The sequence below is a fragment of the Athene noctua genome, chromosome 22 (genome assembly GCF_965140245.1).
Source record: "Athene noctua chromosome 22, bAthNoc1.hap1.1, whole genome shotgun sequence".
In the NCBI taxonomy this organism is placed as follows: domain Eukaryota; kingdom Metazoa; phylum Chordata; class Aves; order Strigiformes; family Strigidae; genus Athene; species Athene noctua.
This window is the reverse complement of record NC_134058.1, coordinates 7,445,252-7,471,306: the sequence shown is the minus strand read 5'-3', so window position 1 is coordinate 7,471,306 and position 26,055 is coordinate 7,445,252. Positions and strand designations below refer to the sequence as shown.

Below are 26,055 nucleotides of genomic sequence, written 5' to 3'. Positions count from 1 at the left end.
TTTGCCCAGTTAATGCTCTGCAAGGTCCTGCTGAAGGTTTTGGTGGAAGAGCTCAAGAGAGGGAAGGTGGTTTAATGTTTGTGGCAGCAGAGGACTGGAAGTCAGGAGAATCATTGCTGCTGCTAACTTGGTTGCCCAGCCCTGGCAAACAACTTACTCTTGTCTGCAGCAGTTTCCCTGTCCCTGTAACAGAGGGTTAGCATGGATCTGCCATGCAGCAACACGGAGAAGCTGAAATCACAAAGGGCTACAAACCACACTGAAGAGCAGGGAAGGACCAATCCAGAATCCTATAGGTGTTACAACCCCATGAGCAGTAAAGCACCCAGCAGTGCTGAGGTCCTAGGGAAGCAGCCAATGCCTGAGTGCTATTTTTTTAATTTAAAAAAACCCAACTTATTAAAATTTTGCCTGGCTGCATCTCTTGCTTATTCAAATACTGCCAATTTCCGTGGATCTCATATCAGCTCCCAGCATCTCCCAGCCTCAGTACTTGGGTTATGTGGGAAGAGAGAGAGAGAAGAAAATAAAACTGCAAGCAAAATAAAAGCTGCTATCTGACAGAATCTCTCCTGGGGATCTCAGTTATTAAAAAAAAAAAAAAAAAGAAAAAAAAAAAAAAAAGAATCATTTTTCTCTTAGCTGGTGTTTGTTAAATGTGCAGGAGCCATAGGCAAATTTTTGCTAATTTTGTGCATGCTTTTATCATACTGGTGATTCACTGGCAGCTTTATCCTCCGATAAGTGGATTAGTTGTTGAGCTAAACAAAAAGGTGTTTGACAACCAGGAAGCTCTAAAGAACATATTTGTTTTCCAAATAATGGAGCTGTGTTTGTTGCTCAGTGCAGTGTGGGGTGTTGTTGTGAATTTCATTAGCCGAAAGGAAAGGCCTCAAAGCTTTTCTTCCTTACACAAGGCTGTGGTTCAGTAGGAACTTCTCCCTCCTATCAGTGGCAGGTTATTTTTTTTTTTTATTTGCTTTGGTCTAGTAGTTTGGCCCCGGAGTGATGCTGATTAGGGAGTGGGTAATGAGCTGTGTCGGCGTGAGAGCATGGCATCTTTTGGTGGCGGGGCCGGGCACACGCCAGCTTCATTTGGGAGTAAGCATCAAGGGTCTGCTGGATGGTTAGCAGAGCCCTACGGCTCACAATTAGACCCAGACTTGTGGAGCTGGAAGCTAAACTGAGGACACAGAGAGATAAATTGACCGAGTGGAAGAGAATAGGGCTAAAATAATGAGCTTAACTTTATCTAAGACTTTAATCGTAATATCTGAGCATCTCATCATCCTGGGATGTGTTTCTCCTCACGGTACCACGGGGAAGGTTGTTATCTCCAAGGCCAAGAATGGAGACACAGAGTTTTTATCCAGCTTAAATGTAAGGTAGGAACCTGAGAGTTTATCAAGGCCCTTTGCTAGCTCAAAAGGCCTTCTCTGTGAAAGTGCTTCCATATTTAGTAATTCTGTATTTCTATGCAGTTATATGTTTATTTTCAGTCCTTTGGAGAACTCCTTTCCACTCTCCTCACTCAGACACCCACAGCCCTTTGGCCATATTAGCCAAGTGCCTGGGAGACAATGGGAATTTTTCCCTTGGAGCTGCCAAGAGCTTGGTGACAATCACAGTGGTTGGGGCCAAGCTCTGCCTAGCCCAGTGGGTCCTCTCCGATGGCAACCATCGACAGACTCCTCGCGAGGATCAAGAATGGGGAGCTCTCCGGCCTCTCGCTATTTTCAGCTCAGGGGCATTTCCTTCAAAAAAAGGTGGTTTGTCTGGTGATCCTCAGTGGACCTTTCTTCTGGGTACTTATCCAGTCTCCTCTTCAATCCATGCAGCTTAGCATCCATTGCTTCTTGTGGCAAGGAGTCCCACAGGTTGACTCTCCACCAAGTGAAGCACCGCTTCATTTGCTTCATATTTCACCCCTACTACCTTCATTCGAGGGCTTGTTCTGGGAGTGACGGTGAATAGTCAATTAATGTTCACCCTTTCCATGTCATTCGTGATTTCTTAGGCTGCCATAAAATCCCCACATCTCGGGGAACCAGCAAAGGTGCTGTTTGATTCCAATAACCTTCACCAGCAATGCTGATGGCATGCTGGCTTTTTTTCCCCCCTTGTTCGGGCCATCACAGTTTTGCAGTGATGCCCTTGGAAGGAACGATGTGGGTTTATAGAAGTGCATTTTGTGCTTGGGCAAGGGTTGGAGGCCCTGGCTCAGGCTTATAAATCTCTGTGGATGCTACTGATAGCAGTAGGAGATGCGTCTCCTGTGGAAAAGAAGCATCTTTTTGCATCCTGATGCCAAACCATATGTTCTCTGGTGTCCTTTTGAAATATAGACAACCTTGGTGATAAGAAGAACGTAATCCCAGTGCTTGAAACAGATAGCTCCATCCCTCCTGACATTTTTAGGAGCCCACAGAGATGGAAGGATAACCAACCAAGCCATTCCCAGCCCCTCAGCTTTACTCACACAACAACCAGATGTGAATCCAGTAAAGCTTGTTTTCTCCTGGCAAGGGGCTAAAAGCAAAGTACTTTTCCCTGCCAGCCGGCAGCAGCCCCTGGCTGGGAGGGTGATCTGAAGAGGGAGCGAACGCGGTGCCATGAGAAAGGGGGGGAGGGCTGTGAACAGATCTGCAGTCGCTAGCAATTGCTCTCTCAGCTCTGGCATAGAAGAAACGGGGGGAGGGAGGGAAGAAAGGGGGGAAAACGGCAGTCGAAGAGCGAAAGGTCCCCAGCTGGCTGTTAGTGGCATCTGCACTCGGAGTACAGACTCCAGCTGAGAGCTATTTCACTATTTATTTACATGTAATTATTGCTATGAGGTGCAGATATTAACACTGTCAAGAGCAATTTGCCCTGACATTTTTCACTTGCTCTGTTCCCTGACGTTTTGGGTTTGGTGGGATTTTTTTTTTTTTTTCTCTCTCTCTCTTCATCTCACTGCTTCAGTTTTGGCAGCACAGGGACCAGGCTTTTTAATCCAGCGCCCTTCGCAACTCATTAAACTTTGAAATTTAATTTTGTCCGGAGAGGAGCCGGAGCGCAGGGAGCATCTCCCACCCCCCTCTCCCCACGCTCTCACACCCGCCACCCATCTACAGCAGTTCAAGCATTTCCACTCTAAACAAACCAAATTTACCGGTTGCCGCGTTTTCAATTGGAATGCAATCTCCAGCATTAACCTTTGCTTTCGACGCCGCATTTAAAACACACAGAAAGGTGCCCAACCGTTTATTAGGGAGAGAGTTTGAAAGTGCATGTAGAGAAAGCAAATGCAGAACAAATATTTTTCAAACCAGTGCCCAGACCAGCATAAAAATTGCAACCCATTTCAAAAGGTGGGTTAGGACCAGTGACTGTTTCCTACCTCTTTAGGAATTTCCATTTTTTTTCCCCTTCCCTTCCCTTCCCTTCCCTTCCCTTCCCTTCCCTTCCCTTCCCTTCCCTTCCCTTCCCTTCCCTTCCCTTCCCTTCCCTTCCCTTCCCTTCCCTTCCCTTCCCTTCCCTTCCCTTCCCTTCCCTTCCCTTCCCTTCCCTTCCCTTCCCTTCCCTTCCCTTCCCTTCCCTTCCCTTCCCTCCTGCCTAAACCATCTGATTTCAATAGCTGGTGACACTTTAAATTAAGACTTCCGGCCTACGCTCGAGCCCTGATTTAATGAGACAGTTGTTGTATGTCATCTAATAAATACCAATTGTGCATTAGAACTTATTTGCCAAGCAGGAGCAGTGACGTGACAGGCACAACTCACCGCTGCCTGCTTTTTTTCCTCAGCCAATATGGTGCCTGTAATCATTTAGCATTTGTTTAATACACAATAGACCATATTCCTCCCCAGCAGAGCTCCACTGCTCAATGATTCACACTTGTGTTTTATAAACCAGAAGGAAAAAGCGAGGTGTGTATGAGAGTCTGAGGGACGATGCCAGGGGGTGTGTGGCTTGTGTTTATGGAAGGAATAAATGCTGAGTACTTTTTCAGTGCCTGGGCATGGTGAATTTTTGGAAGGGATTAATGAATAGTTTCCATTCCTCCTGTTTATCTGCAGCACCTTAGGCCCTTTTTTTCATTCTTAGAGTTGGACCAGTTTTGGCTTCTACTCTCTTGACTTTGCGGGGGAAGAGATTCAGGAATTTGGTGCCTTCCCCCTCTTTCTTGTTCTTCTGGGTTTGCTTTCTTGGGATGGGAGTAGAGAGAGAGCCACGCCTGAGGGGAGACACCCAGTCCCCAGATCTGAAATACCCAGCATTTTGGAGCTTTGGGATTTTGTTTCTTTTTTTGTGCAGGGTCCCATGCAGCGGGACATGCTCCTTGACTGCAGCACCTCTGCATCATTGCGACACAAATAAACAGCAATAGGAATGGCTTCATTATTAATCGCCAGGTCCTGTCGTGTATGGTTAACATGCTGCAGTGGGAGGGATAATTGAGGTCACTATGGACCAGGGGACAGGTAGTTGGGACATTTTGTAAAGAGCAAAATGGTTTGATTTCATTCAGCACTCTCTGGAGAGTTTATTTTTCTCTCTTTATAAACAAAGGGACAAAAATGTTGCAACTGGATATTTTTATTTTCGGTATCTTTTTGTTACAAATTGCAGGGTTTTACTTCATTTTGATCTTTTGATCGGAAGTTTGTGTTTGCACTTGCATCCCTCACCCGTTTCCTTTCCATTCTCATTTACGCTATTTGAAAGGTTCGCTTTCATCTAAAAGAAAATGTTGTTTATATTTTTCATAACATTTATTCATCGCCCGTCAACCCTTTGTAAACCTTTTATAGAGGGACCTGTAATACAATGCAGAAGCTTAGTAGTATTTTCATTACTGCAGGCTGCGTGTTTAAATGCGATCAGAGCCCAGCATGGAAACTCAACATTTTCTATTCTTAGCTCTTTCTCCTCATGCCTCTCTACCAATCACCTTTTTTGTGTATGGCAGTGAAACAAAGCTGATAAAACTGTTCCCACCTTTGTAAAACTTTCTTAGATTTTCCAGGGAAAGGACTATTAGCGTCGTATGGCACTAATGTTTTGAAGTTCCCATCATTTCTTGCTTAACTTATTACAAGGCTGTCTGGAATAAGGACATCAACCTTGGTTTTGGGATGTTCAGATTCCTGCTCCCCCATAAATTTCTGTGCCGTCTCGAGTTTTAGCCTTTATTGGCCTTGTTTTTCCACTCGTGAGAGGTGGCAGCCCCGTTCTGCCTAGTGCTGCACTGAAGCAGGTCACCGAAATCTTTGAAGAAAGAAGAATGTTACAGAAATAAGACCCATTTCTGCTTTTTACATAGTCGTAACTTTGGACAGCATGTGCTCTGTCCTGCTGCTTTCTTGGGGGGTGTCTGAAGGGTTGGGATGCTCAGCTCTTGTTGGAGTTCAGGGGCTCAGCTCCCTGGTACAGAAAGCTTCTGACTCCCAGGTCATTTTGTGTGGACAGGAGGTTTTCCTCTCCACATAATGACCAGGGGAGAATTAATCAGATGGGGGCTTTATTACCCGTGACCCAAATACACCCACAAAGCTCAGGCACCAGCTGGTACATACATTAACTCCAGTTTTGCTTAATCTTGCTGGTTTTAAGACAGTCTTATAGTGGAGCAGGGACAGGGGGAGACAGGACACAGATTTGCTGAGGATCTCTTAGATGCTAACACTGACACGCTGGTCTGAACCCAGGGCAAGGTTTAGGGCAAGTAAGACCCAGGCAGTGGTCTTGGTTTTGGGCTACAGTTTTTCTGCTTTGCCCATGAGCCTCAGCTCTGCACCCTCCCGGGCTCAGCATCCTTTCCCCAGGGTCCCGAAATTTCTGCCAAGGTCCCGATTTCTCTCAAAGCTGGAGGGTGCAAACCAAAGGCAGCAGAGCTGTGCCCGGGGCTGCTGACCCGTGCACTAAGCTCTCCCCCAGCAGCCGTGACCGGGGGTACCGGGGTGCTGCAGGAGCGGGGAGCACAGGAGATAACCACTGATGTTGTCAGTGCTGGTGGGACTTAACGTATTGTGAGATATGGCAGCTTGTTTGCACGGGTGTTAACCAGCCTCTCCTGTCCCCTTCTTGTCACTGCCCAGTCCCTGCCACAGCCAATCTGTGTCCTAATCTCCATCAATTAACAAGAAACACTTTCGCCCCCTCACTCCCCTCCACCAACACAGACACCCACCCTGAAGCCTCGGATAAAGAGGAAAGAGCCCCCCCAGCCTCGACCCTCTCCCCCTTTACTTTCCACTAACTCAGCGCAACCAATTAGGCATCTGACACCCGTACTGGCTGACAAATTGTTTCTGTCATCTGCTTTCTGTCTTTCATTAAACGAGAGGCGGAGGGGGGAATTGAGAAGGGAGGGGGGGGCTGGGAGATGTGATCTCCCATGCTTAGCGAGGCCAGATACATTAATTACAAAACGGCCATTTGCAGCATGAAAATGCATTAATTAAATTTATGCAATCATTATCTTTAAATAGTCATATCTTTAAAATAATCAGCCCTTCCTGAGTCTTCCCTCTCCTCTGCTAAGTATCTCTAATCCCTTTTCCACCATTTATCTCTGGATCAGCAGTGGCTTGTATGCTTTTAAACTTCTGCATGCAGGAGATGCCTTAAAAACCCTGCTCAAGTAATACAAGGGTGTGATACCTTCACTCTCGCCCTTGGCCTTGCAGCAATGAGGACAGATGAGGGGCACAACTCTACTCAGCAAGTTAGAGGATTTGCCATTTTTCGGAGGCTTCTGATCAAGATATTTTTATAAGAGAGAGCTTGTATCTCAGTCAGGAGTTGTAGGGTTAATGCATAAAGTTCCTTGCTTGCATTTGTAAAGAGAGCAAGCTGTGTGCTGGTTTACATACCCACTTAGTGAAAGTATCGTTGTTTTCATTTGGAAGAAGTTTAATTTTAATGAGGTAAGACCCTTCCCTTTGGCACAGACATAGCTTTGCCAGCAGACCGCTACCTGTCATCAGTGCATCTTTTTTTTTTTTTTTTTCTTAAAAATCACTTAGTTCAAGGCAGTAAACGATGTTCACAAGAAAAGCAAGGTTTTAAAAATAGGCATTTCACTACTTTGATGTTCAAGATCGCTTCTTGGTGGCTTTTTATTATAATTCTAAAAAATATTTTATTTTGGAGTACCTTCACACATAGCCAAAATCGAATTGCACTAGACAAATGAGAAGCATGGTTAATGATGTGTGAGCCCAGGAACTTCTACTTTTATGCTTTATTGTTCAAAACCTTCACCTGTTTGTGATAGCTACTCAAATAATCATTGCAAACTTATCGAGGTTTGTGCTGCTCCTCTGCAGACCCCAGGTGCAAGAGTGCCAAAATACCCAGGGAAGAATTAATCTCATCCCCTGCTTAAGTAAGCACCTATAACACCACAGGAAAACTCCAGTCCAAATAGCTTTTAAAGAGCTGGAGGACTCAAAGAGGGATACTTATCTAAACTCAAATCCTTTAGGGCTTTCTTATCGCTTCTGGTTAAAGATTTTGTTCTGCTCTTTGTGTGTCTGCATCGTTTTTAATAAATCCTACATGTTTTTTTCCCCCTATCTGTAATGCCTAGTGGGCCAATGTCCAATTAGATGAGAGCCGACGCAGTGGTATTTGGATCCAAACCTCATGTTGTGTTCAGCTAGAGTCATGAGTTTGGGATTAAGACCAGGTAGAATTTGAGGGCAGTTTTGATGGTGTCTGAATCCTGCCAGATTTCTCACATCTGAGGGACAGAATTGAGCTCTGGGGTTTCAGAAATGGAAGCTCACAGTAGCTTGGCACGGGAAAGTCCCCTTGACAGTCCAAGTGTCCCCAGCCTCTTCTTCAAGAAGTACATTATGAAACGATTATAAAAATTGTTTGGATCCAGCACAACATGAGTGTAAAGGTGATTACAAGTAATGAATGCAAAGGGCTTGTTTTTCCCTGAATCATCTCTGAGAATGGACGTTTCTATGGAGCAAAACGGGGAATGAGGTTGTTGAGCCAGAACATTTTAGCTGTAAGGGTAATCCTCTCAAAGCCAGTGTTTTCATCAAGGATCCCCACTTTTCTCTTTCCTCTTTCCTCTTTCCTCTTTCCTCTTTCCTCTTTCCTCTTTCCTCTTTCCTCTTTCCTCTTCTCTTTTTTTCCTATTTGTTTACACTAATGCCTCCACACCACTGGACTCCACACCTTGGTGGATGCAGCTCCATTGTCCCTGAGTTCAGATCCTATGTGGGGTTTGGGGTTCATGTTTGGCAAAAGCAGGCAGCTCCCTGTCTTTGAAAACACCACAGTGCTCCCTAGCAGCAGAGAGGAGTCGGAAGGAAGAGCACATGGCACTATGTAGTGCTGCAAAAGGCATTTCCTTGGATTCAGGAGCTGTGATTTTCCTGCGGGAGAGGGAAAAAGAGGTCCTGACTTCAAAAATTCATCCCTGTGGTAGCCTCAGAGGGTCCAAACTGAGCTGAGGCACTCGCAGACGGAACCAGGGTCTCGGTTGCTCATTCATTAGGGTGAGCTAAAAGGAGAAATCCTCATCTTAAAAAATCCACCAAGCCCGCCCCGGGAAAGCAGGGACCTGAGAGAGCAAGGAAACAAGCAGCAGAGGCGCTGGCAATAGGAAGAGCTTCTGATTTTCCCTTTCTTCCATTCTTCTGCCAGCTCGAGTTATTAAGTGTTTGGTGCGAGCCTAGCTAGCCCTGCACTTGCTGAACTTATCAGGATTATTTCATCTCCCCATGACCTCTCCGTATTTACGATGGGAACCCTGGAGGCATTGGCTTTGCTTAACTGGTGTATCTTACACTGCAGTTAAGCTGGACCTTAACTGATTACAGCCCTTGATTGATCAGAGAAAGAGGGAGGGGAAGAGAAAGAGGAGTCCTAGAGCAGATACGCAGGACTATCAGTGCACCAAGCAGCTTCGCCTGGGGCTGGGATATGCCACTCGGGGGATTCTTTGTAGTGCAGCTCCTTTCACATTTATAGAGGCTCCCCTCCACTCTCCAAAAAGAGAGAGACAGAGAGAGAAAAGCAGGCAAGGGGGGGCATGGAGCGGACTCAAAGGATCTCAGGAAATCTTGTTTCGAAGCAGTAAGTCAGCACCCGCACTCCATTACCAGTGTCCGCGGGGGGTGTGATAGTGAGCGAGCACACATCAGCTTAGCTGAGAAATGGAAAAAAGAAAAAATAAAATGAGGGAGAGAAATGGAAAGGGAGGAGGGGAAGAGGAGACCTTTCTGTGAATTTTGTTTTGTCTTTGTTAGTCTCTGACGGCGTGCGGCTGCTGAAGAAAGGAAAAACAGAAGTTTATAAAACAGCTTTAATTTGCTGGGATGTAGCTTGTGCTGCATGATCACCCCACGCTGCTATGATCCACATCGGGTAAAATGCACAGCAATAGATTTAGGGCTGATTTAGCAGGAAACCTTGATGTGAGTTTGTTTATTTCTTGGTATTTTGAATCTCTCACCAAGCCCCAAAAGCTTTTCATTCCCTGCCTCCCATCAGCATGTCTGAGCTTACCAAGAATGGACAAATAGGTGCTGAAGAAAAGGCACGAGCCCAGCCCATTTCCAAAGCCAAATCTAACCTGGGTGCTTCTGCCAGTTTGGAGATGTTTAGGAATTCCACTTTTCCATGGTTGTGCCTTTCTGCTTCCTCATCCCAGGTGACTCTGTGAGTTCCAAAATACTACAAGCAAGATTCAGGTTTCTGCAATTAATAACCTGCATAAAGTTGCCCAGAGATGCTCTGTATCTCAACAAAGGGATTTTCTCATGGAGACTTTCCTTTCCAATGCATTTACTTGGCCTTCACAGAGAAATGTTTTCACCGGAGAAACAACATCAGGGTAGAGTTTGCTTGGGGTGGCTTCTATTAATGCAGTCTACTGCCTAGAAATAAGGAGGATGGGGTGGCTCAGTTTGCCAATCAGCACGTTTGGGAAGCATTGGCCTTCTTTTGGATATTCTATACAAAATATTTTAGCAATTCCAGTTTAATCAGGAAAAACACTTCATGCTTAGGTAACACGATATGAATAATGATGTTGATGGTTAGTAAAGCACAAACTGCCCATTTTCAGAGGGGAGATATTCAGCAGCGCATGCAAATCAAACCCCTTTGACAGTTTCAAGATGGCAAGGCACTAGTTAGCCTTTTGGCTTGAGCCTCTCCCATTTCTGGAAGGGGATGAGAGCCCATGTCTCTTGATTTTGCTTGTTAGTGAAATTGATGCCCGTAGAAGTGGGACCCCCCTTTACTTTAAACAGCCTGCACTAGCACAGTATGTCTTTTTGTTTCCTCTCTGGTTATCCAGACTAGTAAAAACTTTGCCATCTGCTTTTATCTAAGTGATAGTAGTTTGGTGCCCTAATGCCAGGGATAGTGGCTTGTGTTTCTAGATCAAGCAGTTTTTAATGTAATTCCCATTCACAGTGATGCCTCTGTCCTTCCCCTCCAAATTACACTTTACTGCAGGATTTCTCACAGCCCTTATTGGATATATAACCCTGCGGCGCTTCTGGTTTCCTTATGGTATTTCCACTGCAAGAAGAGCCCACTCCTCTTTCCCAGACCATCCAGACTTAAGCAATTTCTTTTACCCTGATAGCTAAGACCTTCCCATTCTTTTGTATAGCTTAGAAACTTTTCTTTAGACCTTCTCCATAATTTGTACATCTCTACAGAAGCAGGGTGCCCAAAACAAGATGCAGTGCTCCAGGTGGAACCTCACCATAGCCTTGAACAATCAGGTAATAACTTCCCATCGCCTTTTTTTTTTCTAATCCTCCCCTTGTGCAGCCTGCATTGGTCTGCTTTGCTGCAGCTCACCATTGCATCCCCAGCTCCATCTCATCCCCAGCATCTCCCCAAGCCCTCTCCATCATGAGTGTGTGGCAGTTTTTCATCTGTTAAATGAACAGGCTCATTTTAGGACACAAATGCTCATCTCCATTTCACCCGCTGTGTTCTAGACCACTCCCCTGTAGAACTGAAACATCCTTCAGATGTTTTGAGTCACTGAAAGGCGTTGATGATATTTCGGGGTTTGTTGTTCGCTGCCAAACTGTACCACTGTTCAAACACAGGCCCACGGTAACCGTTTCTGACCACTTTGAAGGGATCTGGTATGATCTGTCCCACACACACCACAAAGGATTCAGGTACATTGCGTTCTGTTCCCAGCTTTGCTTTCGACACACTTTGTGTGGCCTTGGGAAAGGCATTTCACTGGCCTCCGCATGTTTTCCAACGGGATGGGGAAGGTCAGGAACATGAGAAATTACCACTATACAGCAGCAGCCATGTCATCCCTGGAGTCCTGTAGCAGGAAGGACCAGTGAGACTGTGTTAGCTCATCTTCACAACACTTTTCTCTAGCACTAGTAACATGTGATGGATGGATTATAAATACCTGGCTAGATGAGGCAGTGGGGCATCAGATTTCTTAAACTTTAACCCACAACAAATTAGAAATAGTGAGTTAAGTCACCTACTAATTTATGCCAATGTGAATCAGGACTGTGCTTGAAGTCAGTGAAGTTACCCTTAAGGAAGGCTAATGTGAAGTTGGCTCCCCAGGCTCCAAAATTTAGTTGGAAGTGACATTAGATGGAAGGTACTGCAATTACCTGGATCAGACATTTTCTAGGTGCAAGAAGTGAGAAGCACTGTCTGGATCCTTGGCCAGATTGCAAATCAAATTTAATGGGTGTACTTACCGGATTGGTTTGGCATATTGGGATACAACTCAGCTGGGTCTAGTGATTTAGAAAATATTCAAAATTAATTGCTTGGTTTTGTCAGTGCAGTGTTAGTGATTGCTACATAAGTCATTTTAGTCCTACCTAGGGGCATATTTGCATATATTTATCCTCCTTTCAAGTGAAGATCTTTGGGGCAACCGTATTTATCTCCTCCCAACTCTTTCTTCGGCTTTCAGTAGTCCTACAGTCACCTCTTCATTTTGTTTCCACTTAATATATGTATAGAATAATCGACTCTTCCTCTTCCCACCAAGTGAAAATGAATCCACAGAGATCAAAAAGCATTAATATGAGGAAGGGTTGCCTCCTGCAAGAGAGAAGGAAAAGATTAGCTGAACAGGCTGAAAAATAAAGATGGAAAAGATTAAGCTGGGTCCCCACCAAGTAGCTAACAACAGTCTTGGAGGACAGAGCATGACCTACCCAGAGCAGAAGCTGAATCAACCACAAATAGCAGAGAGACCAAGCCCTCATGGAGGAACTCAGAGCCATTCGTTAGCGTGGTCCGAGTCATTAGTAAATCTGTAAGATCCAGCATGTTTGCCAGCATGGCCATCAGGCCCCTGTCAGATTTTCCTTTCCCTAGGAGGTGGTGTAAATGTTAACACCACAGGGGCTGAAACAAAGAGAGAGTGCAGCCTACAACAGAGAATTTCCTAGAGCTTTTTGCCTGATATAGTATAAAATACTCAGTTGATAACATTTCCAGCCTTTTCCAGAGAGGATTTCTACCCATTCCTAGGAAAGCAGTACCACAGCCTCAGAAATACTACCCACTGCCAGGAGACTCTTCCTCTGGTATTTGCTTTTCCGTTTCTGCCTGGCACCCAGTTTTCATCCCTTTGGGACCACCCAGCAGCTCCTCTGGAGTTAACACCCTTCAGCTAGTTGCAGATCATTATGTCTTCCCTTTATTCAGAACTTAGCCAGACTCAGCAGTTTCTAAATGCAGCATTTTTCTAAGGCAGTCTCTGATTTTGGACGCTTTGCGCTGTGTCAAATCGGGTGTCCAGAAATGGAGACACCACAGAATCAGGGGTCACTCTGCAAAATGCTGTCCGCGGGCTCCTGCCTCCCCATCGTTTTGTTTGCCTGAGTTTGCTCTCCTTACAACACCTCTGCGTCTTCCTGGCCGTGGGGCAGCGTGCTCTCGCTGAGAGCAGACAGAGAGCCTGCTGTGTCTGGGGCCTGGGGTCCCATCACCTGGGTATCTCAGCAAGCCCAAAGCAAACTGCTGATGCAGGGCGGGAGGTGTGGGGACTCTGAGGCTCTGTAGCCTGTCCGGCATGGCCTGGCCTGCCCTGGTATTTCCCACAGAGCTCCTGACCACGGGGACGGGTGAGGTGCAGCAGCCAGGTCTGCTGGGGCAAGGTTCTGTCATGAAACTTCTCCGCTAGCATCCCTCTCCCCTCCCTGAGGCGCTCACACCCTTCTCGATCTAAGCGATATCTCTCCCTATCACTTGTCTGCCCCTTGAGCCCCTCCTGCCCCCCCAACCCACCCAACCGCCCCCCCCCAACCCCCAACCCTAAAATCTGAAGGCCTGATTGCACAGATTGAAGGCCCTAATTGCACTTCCCTTTCCAAAGCCGCATTCGTTTATCATAAAGGGTGCACATTTCCCCTGCTACAGTTTCCACGGCCAGAGGCCCTGAGGGCCAGCTCAGAAATGGAGGGAATTAATTACATTTTTTTAACTCCCCTTCTTTTAAAGTATGGGAGAGAGTGATGAAACATCCCGGGGGGGGGGAACAGGGGGGAGCTGCAGAGATGAGGGTGGGGAGGGAGGAGGCAGCAGGAGGCTGGGGACGGGGGGGTGGTTCTTTCATCCAGGAGGGTCTTTGTGCATTAACCTTGGTCTCCCCAACACATCAAGACCCCTACCCCCTCTCCCCCATGACAAATGACCTCCGGAAAGGGTAGAAACAAGGCCGAAGGCTCCTAGCACCATGGCTGTTATTGACTTAGCCCGAAGTGCAAGCCCACGCCACGCCTGTGACTGATTTGGGACAGCAGCAAAGGGAAAGGAGATGGGGAAAGGGAGAGAGACAACTGATGAGAGGGAGGGGAAAGGGAAGGCTGTCAATCACTGTGATGGACAGGTAGCAGATTTCCCTCCAGATAAAACCTTACAGATGTGAAGTGGGTATTGATTTTTAGTTAGTGATGATAATGCACCAAGAAGTAATAAATTATAAGAAAGCAAGGTCAAAAAGAAAAGGCAAAAGGACTTTGCATTCTTGAGGAGGGGATTTCTCCAGATGCCCCAGACTTTCCTAAGTTCAAAAGTTGCCTGGAAAATGAGTTTGTTCAGCTAAAACAAGAAGTCAGATAACGCGGGCCTGCCGAGGCTGGAGGGCTCGTGTAGGTTATCCGTGCTGGGTGGCTGCGTAGCGAGGAGGGAATAGAAACCTCTGGTTCACTCTTGTTATTTCTAACACCTTCGTGTCCTGGGGTGGGGAGGATCGGATGCTGTCCTCTGGTAAACCCTTGTGAACAGCGTCTCAGGGGAACCTCAGCCCCGGGTTGCCCTCAGCATGCCTGGAAAAGGCAGCCGCTTCCCATGGTCAGCAAGTGCTGGAGAGGGAGTGGAGACCTTTGGGGCTCCTGGCTCAGTTGAGCCCCCACAGCCTCTCTCAGGGTTCAGCTGCAGCACTCAGCCACCCGACCTCCGCGGGAGCCTCCAGCGGGGATGTGCATCGCGTAGCCACCTTCCAGCATCTCCCCTCTCCAACCTCCCGACAGTCACATATCCGTTCACCACCCTGCATCATCGCGATGAAATGTTGGCATCCTTATGTTTCACCATGGATTTCCAGAGGGAAATTCAGCCTGTCTTTTTTCAGAAGGGGGTCTTAGGATGGGATGAATTGTCCTTCAGAAGTGTCAGTCTCTCTGTAGAGGGATTCTAGAGGATTAGCAGAGACTAGAAACTTAACTTCAACATGGCTAAGGTTAGTTGAGTTGAGTCCTAGCTTAAGGGACTTGCACAAGCCCTTGTGAGTCAGTAGCAGAGCTGGAATTAGAAATCAGTCCTGATTATGACTGATTAAAGCCAATTACTGTCTTTAGTAGGATTTGTGCAAGTGTATTCTCCGGTCTCAACTCCTCTGAATTTGAAGAGTGTGAATCTGGGTTTCATTTGCCAACGTTGCTTTACATCCCCCTTTCTTTTTAAAAGGGCCTTAGCGGAAGTGTTAATATGACTTCTGCTTGCTTTAAGAGCCTTTTATTTTCTCTGAGTAATATAAAGCAGCTGACTCTTTCAGGGAGATGGCCAGGAGGGAGAGCACTAGAAAACCCTCTGGTCTATGAGTGGTTCCAGTTGCCCTTCATTTTATAGCGCAGGATTTCTTCTCTGCACCTGCAGGGCTTGGCGGTGCGGGCACCACGTCCGCGGTCAGGCAGCACTGCCAGACCTGGACAGCTCAGGCAGGGAGAGGCGAAACGGCCCAGCTCTGCACTGCCCGGGCCGGACTTTCCAAAAATAACTCATAATTCAGACGTCTGTGATTTCACACATGCAGGAAGGATGTTTATTGTTTTAAACATCTGATTCTGCTTGTGAATGAAATCCAATAATGTCTTGTAGCTGCTGTATATGCGAATGTCCTGGATATCGGTCAGGGCAAGGAGGTGCAGGGTGTAACACCTACAGCTAAGGTGATGCTGAAGCTCGGAGGTCTGCCAGCAGCTGGTGGGATCGAGGGGCATTGGAAGGGGTTCGTAGCTGAGCCAGATCAAAGTTCGTGACCCAGCTTTAGTGGAAGGTTACAAATAACTTTGCAGCTGGAAAGCCTACCTTCAGGCTGCACTCCCATGATTTCCCTGCTGCATAAGCCTTGAGGCAGAGAGGTTTACCTTACATCCACACAGAAAAGCATGACAGCCCTATTCTCATACTAATCCACTCTGTCTTGCATATTTAAATGCAATTTCCTTTCTTCATCCCCTCATCTTTCAGTCTTGGGGCTGTCATGGGGCAAGGAGTTCCACAGGCACATTTTGCACAGCATTATGGCTCAACAACTTCATCTAGATACCTTGAGGCTTAATTAATGTGATTAAGAAGCTGTGTCCGGAGGGTAATTTAGGCTTTGTCTGAAGTGCCATCTGCCCCACGGTGTAGAGACAGCTAAGCCAGTTTTAACTTTTGGGGACCAGTAGTGAACTCTAAGCACAGTGCAGGCTGAAAATCCCAAAGGAGAAGAGGGTAAATGAACCCTGTCTGAGCTCTGTGCTGCTTTTACTTAGCTTGTTCAAAGCTCATTCCTGTGTCTCTGTACCACACTGCAGACAAACTCAGTGGTTGGGGTTAGATTGATTTTCCAGGCTTTTTAACTAACCCCCTCCCCAGTACCTCCCCACCGCCTCCTTCTCCACGGGGGTCTAGCCACCCCTGCTCCTGAATTCCCCTCCCAGACAAATGCCTGGGAAGGATCTCAGGCCGGCTGAGTCGGGAGGTGGCATCACATCAAGGGAAAGCATCTTTGCAGGACTCCTGAGTCCTTCCGGGGGGAGGAGAAGCTTTAGAAAACAAAGGCCGGCGCGTAGCTGGTCATTCAGCCTAAGCCCCCACTCCGGCAGGAAGGTGAGGGAGGAGGGGATGGGGAAGGTGTCGGGGTGAGCAGGAAGGGGAGACGCCGCTCTATACAACCCCTCTTGTGTCCTTCCAGAGAATGTATCCTCTGCACAATAGCTCACCAGGCTGCTGGTGGGGGATAAAGGGCTCATTTTACCACTTGCCAGGCTCCAAATATTTCCAATTTGCCACTTTAATTGATGTCAATAAGGTTATGCTAAATTCGGAGATTTTCAGCCGCTCGGCATCTGAGCGCTGGCCTGGCCCCCCGAGGTGACTGGTTGTCCCCTCTCCCCCCGCCCTTCCCCGGCACAAATACAGCATGGCGCGCCTGCGGCGGCTGCCGAGATCAACCGAGAGGCATCAGGAGTTCCCTTCCTTCCCTCGCCACGGCCCGCTTCTGCAAACTCTTTACACTCTTAACTTGGCAGCCCGGGGGTAATTTTGCTGATTGCAGAAGGCAATTGCATTAAAATGCTGGTGGGATCAGGGTCCTTGTGTGAAGGCCTGTAGGCACCGGCTTACCCCAAACTCACCCGCAGGAACAAATCTGGCATTTTTGCTGCAAAAGAAGGAAAAAAAAAAAGTTCATCTGTTTCAGGTCTCAAAGCAGGAAGATCGCTTGTGTGCAAATTTAATTACATTTTCAAACCAAGCGCTACACTGAAATGAGCCGAACCAGGACTTGTTATCCTTTAACATTTGAGAGTAAAGAGAACTTTGACATTTCAGTACCTAAAGCTGAATCTGCATCAAAGCCAGAAAAGGTTTGCATCTGGTTTGGTTAGGGACCTTTACAAACCAAGCCCCACTCAGTCCTCCCAAGAAAGGGGCTGTCTTCAGCATCCCTTTTTGAAAATATAGATTTTTGCTCCCTGTCTTATGTGTCTCCTCTTCTGTGAGGGCTGTGTGTAGGAAGGGAGGGGATGCTAGTTCATGGCAGCGTGTGTCAAGCAGGTTTGTCCCAAACTGTTGTCCCAAAATTCCTTTCTCCAGTGCTCATTCTGAAGGGCACAGCCAGCGTTGTTGGCAGGTCAGCAAAGAAAGACCAAAGATTGAGTGTGCTGTGAAGGAACTTCTCAATTAGCCTTAGTAAGGTGTTTCAAGTAAAGCTTTAGACACAGAGGAGCAAACTGTGGGGTCCATCTGTTGTTACTTGGTGGAAGCAGGCCTTCATCCTCCAGCCTGCCCAAACCTATATTGATATTGTGTATTGTACTGATAGAGCACCAATATATGTAGACTGTTTCTCCCTGGTGTGCATGAAGGCAACTGCACTTTCTCCCGCAGGCATTGACATGTTGTCTCCTGTGTTTCTGCAGGTGATGAGCATCCTGAGCAACCCCAGCGGGGTTCCTCCGCAACCCCAGGCTGACTTCTCCATCTCTCCCCTTCACGGTGGCTTGGACACCACCAACTCCATCTCTGCCAGCTGCAGCCAGCGGAGTGACTCCATCAAGTCTGTGGACAGCCTCCCGACTTCTCAGTCCTACTGTCCTCCCACCTACAGCACCACCAGTTACAGTGTGGACCCGGTGGCTGGCTACCAGTATGGACAGTACGGACAAAGTAAGTGCACTGATTGTATTCCCCCTGCGCAGGGAACAGAAGAGAGGGAGGGAATGTAAGAAGGTATGGATATTGTATTGGAAGGGATTTCCATGGAAATCTGTCCATCTAGAGAGAAAAAGGGGATCTACTCACCAGACACAGATGGAGATTGCTCCACACAACCTTCCCGACACCCCTGCAGGCCAATTCCAGAGTCCCAAATGAAATATTTTAGGTAAAACATTTCCATTAGAAAAAGACAACTTCCAGACCTCTCTCCTTCCCCCTCTCCAATCCTTACTTCTCCAAAAGTCTTACGACATGCTCACCCTGCTCAGCCAAAGGAAAGCTGGGATTTTAATTCCATCCCTTCCTGATGCAGAACTATGTGTGTTGCTTCCTCTCCTGCCCTCCGTAAGGTCAGGACAGGCTCAGAGGTTGCTGTGAAATACGCTAAGCCGATGCCTGTCATGTGGGCTGTGGTTCTGCAAAAGCGAGACTGGAATTGTAATCCCAAACCCAAACCACAGACCCAAAAGGCAGAGGGACCCTGGGAGGGTCTGTTTCTCCTCCAGCATGGTTGGGTCACAAAAACACCAGCAAGCCTGGCAAAGGGCTCACCTGCCGGTGTTAAACTAATAATAAGTGTGGTGTTGTGAGAGAGTGATCCGCAGAGGGTTAAAGGTGCATCCTCTTCCTCCGGGAGCGCTCCGGCTTGCCCATACTTGTCCTCAGTGACCTTTCCTTCCATTTGGCTGTGGCTTTTTATTCCCCTCTCCGTCACAGCCCTTTAATGTCTTTAACTTCTACAGCTAAATGAGAACCGGCTGTGGCGGCAGACGGGATCAATAGCAGCTTCCCCCCACCCCTCCTTTTTTTGTTTTTCGGGAGTTTGATCTGTGACCCCTTGACCTTCCCCTCGCTTCTGGATGTGAGGCTGGACACACGTGCTATTGATAAAAATCTTAAACAAATTCCAATACCATGTATTTCCAATAAAGATTCCCTTGGGCAAGACGTTAGTCACACCCATGTGTGTAAAAAATAAAATAAGGAGGACGAGCTATGTTTTCTGAGAGAGACCAGCAAAAGAGGAGGAAAGAGAAAGAAGGGTTTGTCTGGGTTTGCTGCAGGAATTTTTATTTGGGCCTCTCCTTGTGCTGATGAAAAACTGCTCACGCAGCCCTATTTATGTTTTATTTGCCCACTCTTCCCTGCTTTCTGTCACACAGCTCCCTCTTTTCTGCTGGACACCCATTCAGTTCACAAGTCCAGTTTAGAGCCCACTGGGCTCGGTTCAGCACAGGAATTTTTTCCTGTTAATAGTCAAGAGAGCTCAGGCTGCCACCGGCTCTGTGCCCAGTGGCAAGTCTTGCATGGTCAACAGTTAGTCCAGAGGTGTCCCATGCCCACAGACACGCAGGTAACAGTTCATGAAGGCTTTCTCCCTGCCGGGACAAGGAAGAGAGGGGAGAAACCATCACACACCATCCGCAGTGCCTCTGCTTCCCAGGGCTGGGAGCTGGAGTCACTCCCGGCGTGATGGCAAGTCCTACAGCCAAAGCCAATGCCACGCTGCATGGCAGAGGCAGCACAGACCAGCTGTAGCTGTTCGAAGGTGGGATCTACGTTAAGAAGCAAATTCTTCACGTGTGCATGTATGGGTATAGATATTTGTGCTTACAGCTCTGTACAGGCACTATATAAATCCACTTCACTATAAATCTTTCTGTAATGAGCCCCATTTATAATAATCTCTATGCGAGGAAACAGTTTTCATTGGTAATTAGTCCTGTTAGAGCAATCATTTACATGAAGTTGACCTTGATATACAACATTTTTTCTTGTCTTTCTCAGTGCATGTTGTATTTAACAGATACTTCTAATTCCTCCTGCTTTTTAAATTCTTTGCTGCTTTTCAAATGCTGTTTCAATACCTATTGCTGTGAGGAGACCTCCACAAGCAAGATCATTATTTATTGATGTTTAGTTCAAATCATGTTTCTTTCTTCTGTGATGTGGCAAAAAAGGACCAAAACACTTTTTAGTGAATACTGATATAATAAAAATGGGGTTTTTTTATGATGGGGGCAGGCTCTGTATAATAGGGGATATAGCCAGGGCTTGTAAATAGGAAATCTGTAGCTTTCATAGGCCGTGAACAGACAATCTCTCTCTCCCCACTTCTCTCCTCCTTATTCTCTGTTTTAGAATCACTAAAACCAGATACACTTTCTCTCTCACGTCAGCAAACCAACATCCAGAGTACTTTCAGAAAGTTTCTAGTTTTATTTTGGCTTCCACTGTATTAAACCAACAAACTGTATCTTTGCCTTCCGGCATGGGATAACCTGGTGCCTTTGAACCCTCCCCACCGGCACAAGAAGCAGTATCAGGAGTTTTGTGCGTTCTTTTCAGAAGGATGGGATTGCCGTCAAATTTTCATTTTGCTGGCTGCTTCCCAGAGCAGGATGACCAGCTCTGACCATTCACCTCCCTCCTTGCCCAAACACCCATCTGAATTCACCCAAAGCACAGAGACGCAAACACACACACGTGCAGCGTGTCTGAGGAGCAAATTTCCTCTTTACCTACAGCCTCTCAAAGACATTATTTAATGTGGTTACCTGAAATACCAAGGGACCAAGCTGAAAAGGTCTGGACTAGAGCCATAGCTTGGGGTCTAATCCTGTGTACACCCCCCCTTGATGCTAGAGGCACCCTGACACGTTACCGAGCCCAGCGCTGGAGTCGAGCTCCCCCAGGCTCCCCATCCTGAGAAGCACTAGCCAGCATGCCAGCTCCGCTCGCCCAACTCAGCTTCTTTCAGACTCTGTCCCCAGCAGAAGCCATGCTCCCAGGCAGGCCTCGCTTTGGCCCCGGATAACTCACCCTGTGCCGAGGCTGCTCGCTTCCAGCCTGTGCTGTCCCAGCCGGTGGGGAGCAGGGATGCCAGATTGATGTGGTCCTTGCGGTTCCCAAAGGCCGGAGCTGTGTTAATGATGCCGGTGATGGAACGCAGAAGCGTGAAAGGAATTCTAATAGATATGACAAGTCTAATAAGAATTTGTGTCTGGAAGGGACCTCCTCTGGGGCAGGCGTCTGACAAGATGTTGATGGCTGAAATTTGTTTACTCATTGGCACCGATTGTACATCTCCTGCCAGCTCCTTATTAATCTAATTTGAGACATTAAAGCTAGTGAAAGGGAGAGACTTTGACTGAAGCTCAGCTAATGAGCAATGTCACCATCCTGCCCCAGTCCTCTTCCCCCTCAGACCATGGGGCAGGCAGGAGAGCTGGGATACAGGTTCACACATCGCCTCAGGAGTTGTGGCTGCATTTCTCACCCAGATGGAGATAAGCAAGGCGATTTCCCTTAGGAAGGGTGGATGAATGCAGGCAGGAGAGCTCCCAGAGATGAGTCAGCACACAGCAGATGAGTCAGATTCAAGCCCTGTCCAGACTTGGTGAGTTTTGTCTGAAATCTCAGGAATCATTTACACCAGCACTACTGAGTGAAGGAGTTGGCTTTGACACCGTGAGATGATACAGGGAGGTGAGGCTGGAAGGCTTATCCTGCTGGCTTTCTGCTCAGGCTTGCCTCAGGCAGTTCCCCTGGAAACACCATTTTATGTGGCAGAAGTAGAAATTGTAGCTCTTTTCAGTAGGTCCATGGAGACCTACCTAGGTGTTTCTGGCAGGACCACAATAGAATCCTAGAATCCTAGAGTGGTTTGTGTTGAAAGGGACCCTAAACACCATCTAGTTCCAACCTCCCTGCCATGGGCAGGGACACCTTCCACTAGCCCAGGTTGCCCAAAGCCCCGTCCAACCTGGCCTTGAACCCTTCCAGGGAGGGGGCAGCCACAGCTGCTCTGGGCAACCTGTGCCAGGGCCTCACCCCCCTCACAGGGAAGAATTCCTTCCTTATATCTAAAATTTCTTCCTTATATCGTCTGTTTGCACTCTGCTAGGAGTGCATCAGGACCCTCGTGTCTGTGACAACCACTGCTACGGGCCTCTCTTTGTAAGACTGTGGGGTCTGTTGGTTACACGCCCTTTGATGCTGAAAGCCTCATTTCCATTAAATGCTAATGGTGTGCTGTTTTCTCACCCTCCTTTTTTTTTCCCCTCCTCTTTAGCCGCTGTTGATTATTTGGCCAAGAACGTGAGTCTGTCTACACAGCGTAGGATGAAGCTGGGAGAACATTCAGCCGTTCTGGGCCTCCTACCAGTAGAGACAGGCCAAGCTTACTGAAGAGTCCGACTGTGCCAACAACCCACTCCAGCAACTTGGTACCACTGGAGAAAACACCACCAGCCTTCCAGGGATCTACCTGTACCCGGACCCTACTCCTTCCCAATTCCCTTCCACCTCGCACCAACTTGAGCTGTGAAGGAGACGGGGAAGAGGAGGAGGGCTCTCCAAGTGTCCAGCTCCTCCAGAGCACCCTTCTCAGAGGCAAAGCCTGGCCTCTGTGACCTGACTCCTCCTGTGGCCAGAGACAACGGGTTGGGTACATTTATTAACCCTGAGTTCATGCCCTCCCTGTAACCTACCTGGCCATGGCATTTTGCCCACATTTAAGGACTTTCCATTGATCTAGGTAGTTGGCATAGTCAAAGCCAAATCTTTTTTCTTTCTTTGTAAAAAAAGAAATGTTTCATTTTGTTTCCTTTTCTTTCCATTTCTGTAAATTTGGTGAATGTTGTATAGGAAGGAATAACCAAGCTGATCATTAAGGGTGATATAATTCGGGACCACAGAAGACCTATGGACCAAATATAAAAACTTGTTTAAAAAAAACAAAAACAAAAACCACAAAGACAAACAAAACCAGAAAAACATATATTAAAGTGACAGCAAATTTCCCCAACCCCACTCTACCCTCTGTTCTCACTGATGGCTTCCCAAAGCAGGGCCGAAGCAGGCCAGATTGCTGCTAAGCAGGGGCAGGATGTAAGTCCATCCAGCCTGGGACCTTTGGAAAGTGTAAATGTAAATTGCTGCACGAGGACTGGAGGTTATGGGCACAGGCACGAGCAACATTTACTTTTCCTCCTAGGGACCAATTTAGACCTGATTACCACTGAAAAGACACAGGCATCAGACAGCAGCAGGAGATACGACAGCAAACGCTGGCCTTGCATGCACAGAGGAAGGGCATCAGATACACCCGATGGCGTCGGAGCTTTTGCCCATCCAGTTGAGAAGGGCGAGGACTGTCCATGGCCCTTCTTTCACTCAGCTGGAGAGAAGCTGGCCATGAGAACAAAGACAAGAGAGGGAAGAGTCAGAGGTGTTTGTTAGCTGCCTGCTCGGAGGGGTCAGTGTGCAAAACCAGGTTCTTCTACAAGTAAAAGGCCACCTGAAAGAAAATGGTGCATGTTCTGAAGGTGCTTTCCCAGAGCTGCCTCTCACTGAGAGATGGATGTGGCCATGGAGTCAGAGGGAGATGACCTGAAGAGCCTTTCTAACAGCAGCTGGGAAGGAAAGGTGCTCTCAGCTGCAACATTGCACCTAGTTGTACTGCAGGAAAAGATTTACCTTACCAACAGCATTCTTTGTCTTCTAGCTACCAGGAGAGATGCTTGCCCCTGTCCATCCTCCCGGCTCTTCCCCCACTCCTCTCATTTCATGTACTACTCTGTACAACTCAGTCTCTCAGTCCTTTCCCTCTGCTTTTCATTTTGGTGGTGGAGCCCTTCTCTCTCTAAGACAGATCTTGTTCTCTGGGTTTATCACCCCACTTCTCTGTAGCAGCCAGTGCTCTCGCTTTTGTATCAGCTCATGATTCTGCTCGTCACACTGCTCAGATAAAAGCAGCCAACAATAAGAGAGTATTGCTAAGTCATGACCCACACAGGTTTTAAATAATTTCCCTTTTGCATGTGGTGATGATCCTTGATGATTCTTAAGCAGATGTCTAATATTATACATTTTTTTCCCCTCACCTTCCTGTGTTGGGAGGCCTCACTTCAAGAATGCACTGAAATTTGCCCTGGAGAGGGCAAGGAAAGCTGCCCCTCAGATAACCACCCCGATGCACTGAACCTGTGCCAGCCAGCAGCTGATGTGTGAAGTCCAATGGCAACAGACAGCACTTGAAGTCATCCACAGACTGTTAGGGTTTATAATACACTTACTATTTTATACGTCTTCTTTAGGATAATGGATGTCTGCTTTTGTCCACTGTTGATAACAGGGGACCACGAAGTTGGATGAGTTCTGGTCTAGCATGTGCTCCTAGGTTGTTAAAGGAGACACTTCTCTTGTGCTCTCTTCTGTTGCTTCTTCCATTCTTCTCAAATAATCTGATCTTGTTTTTGCAGCTGAAACAACATCTTTCTGGGGAACTATCCCCTGCCTTGCCCCAGCATCATTTATCACGAACCACCAAGCCACTTCCTCTTGAGCCATGTGGACAAGTACCTGTTCTGACCAAAGCAGAGTTGTGCTTCTCACATTGCTCAGCATCCTCTCTGAGCCACATCTGGCTTTCATCAACTTTGCTTTACGGCTGGGACAGAGCCTGCTCTACAGCCCTAAAAGCATATTCATACACTAGCTTGGCCTCTCACGTGCTCACATGCATGTTTCTGTGCAGGAGAGCTGTGCAGGGCAACATCTGCATCCAGAGGCTGTGTTGCTGTCATTTATGTTCCAGGGATCCCAGTTCAGTCGCTGTTTGTCCAGCTGTATCACACATAAAGCTTCCCTCTAGTTGTAAAAGACTTTCCTTGGATCACGAAGCTTTTGAAGCACTTGAAGCTTCCTTTCTTCTCATCTTTTCTCAGGGCAATGCATAGCACCTCCAGCTGGATGAATAGGTGAGGCCAAAGGTACCAATTTCCTTGAGGTAACTGAAGAGCCCAAATGCCTTGGACCAGTCACGTTATCTCTCCCTGCTTCGAGCCAGTTTGAGATCTCAGAAAGCGACAAAATATGCTGGTTTACGTTGTTTACGCTTTAGAGCTGATCTAAGGAAGAAATCCCTTCTGAATTCCAGTCCTGGCTTAAATGTCATTCCCAGTAACAGTGACCTTCAGCCACACCTGCACTGGGTGTGGAGGGTGAGAGAGAGGGTGTCTCCATGGTAGACACCAGCGCAGGGATTGATGACTGAAGCACCTGTTTGAATTTGCTCCTGTGTCTCGGTATCCTTCTGAGCCAACTGCTAAAACAACAGAGCAGATGATTTTCTTGCCTGCTGCATTTAATAAGAGGCCAAATGCCAATAATCACCCAGCCTGGGAGCATCTTCAAATCTACCTCTTCCTTGCCACTGGAAGATGGAGTTTGTAGATGGCCCCGAGATCTGCAATCCCTTGTTCTTTACACTGACATTTCTGACCAAATGCATTCCTCGCTGCCTGCTAAACTAGAAGGAAAGTTTCAGTTTGTCATGAGAATTGCTTGTCCGCTGCTCCCACTCGCAAAGACCTGTCAGCTCTCTCCTCCCCGCCATTCTCTCTCCTCCGGTGCGTGCGTACACCTCTCCCAAGCATCCCTCAACAGCGGACAGTTGGTCCTCGTCGCGAGCGTGTTGTCGAGGAGGACTTCAGCTGAGCTCAGTGCAGAGTGCAGGACCCCAAAAGTAAAAAGTATTAAAAAGGAGGGAGCACTGTAGAAACCTATTTGCCAATTACCTTCACCAGAAAGTCCGTGAACACCCGGGCACTGCTGTAAATAGAGTTCTTAGAGGAATATGAAAAACACCCCATGCTAGCGCAAATAGCTATTCTCTGACCTTTCCCTCGTGGTCGCACTTTGTACATTAGTTGGAAATTTGGTCATGTGCTGTATGTTTATAGAAAGTTGACATTTTTTTATACTAAAAACACAGTGAGTGCCGTGCTAGTTAAAAAAAAAAAAAAAAAAGGGAGGGGGGGGAGGGGGGATGAACTGTAGAAATTTGCCTATCGTGTGTTTTCAAAATACATTCCAGAATCTTTGGGGTGGGATGGGTTTGATTTGGGGATTGTTTTGGTTTCTTTGTTTTGTTTTAAGGTACGTTCATGTATGAAAGTCAAAGTATTTTTTGTTTTGTTTTGTTTTATGGATTGCCAACCTCAGTTCTGCTGAAAAGAGACAAACTCAGGGGATGGGGTGGGACGGGGAGGGGGGTACAGAACAGAGGGAGGTGCCTTGAAGGCG

The 26,055-nt window shown here is 47.2% G+C and overlaps 1 protein-coding gene across 3 annotated transcripts in view; it reads left to right on the top strand.

The window, feature by feature from the left end:
• Positions 1-22,155, top strand: part of PAX7 (paired box 7) — a 101,369-nt gene extending 79,214 nt beyond the window's left edge. For 2 of the 3 annotated variants that reach the window (XM_074924707.1, XM_074924706.1), the window contains exons 8-9: positions 17,667-17,913; positions 22,040-22,155. In XM_074924707.1, coding sequence (XP_074780808.1) covers positions 17,667-17,913; positions 22,040-22,155 — 363 coding nt within the window. Of the gene's footprint in view, positions 1-10,682; positions 10,749-17,666; positions 17,914-22,039 lie in introns of all 3 variants that reach the window. The other variant, XM_074924705.1, reaches the window with a different exon arrangement.
• The last annotated feature ends 3,900 nt before the right edge of the window (positions 22,156-26,055 follow it).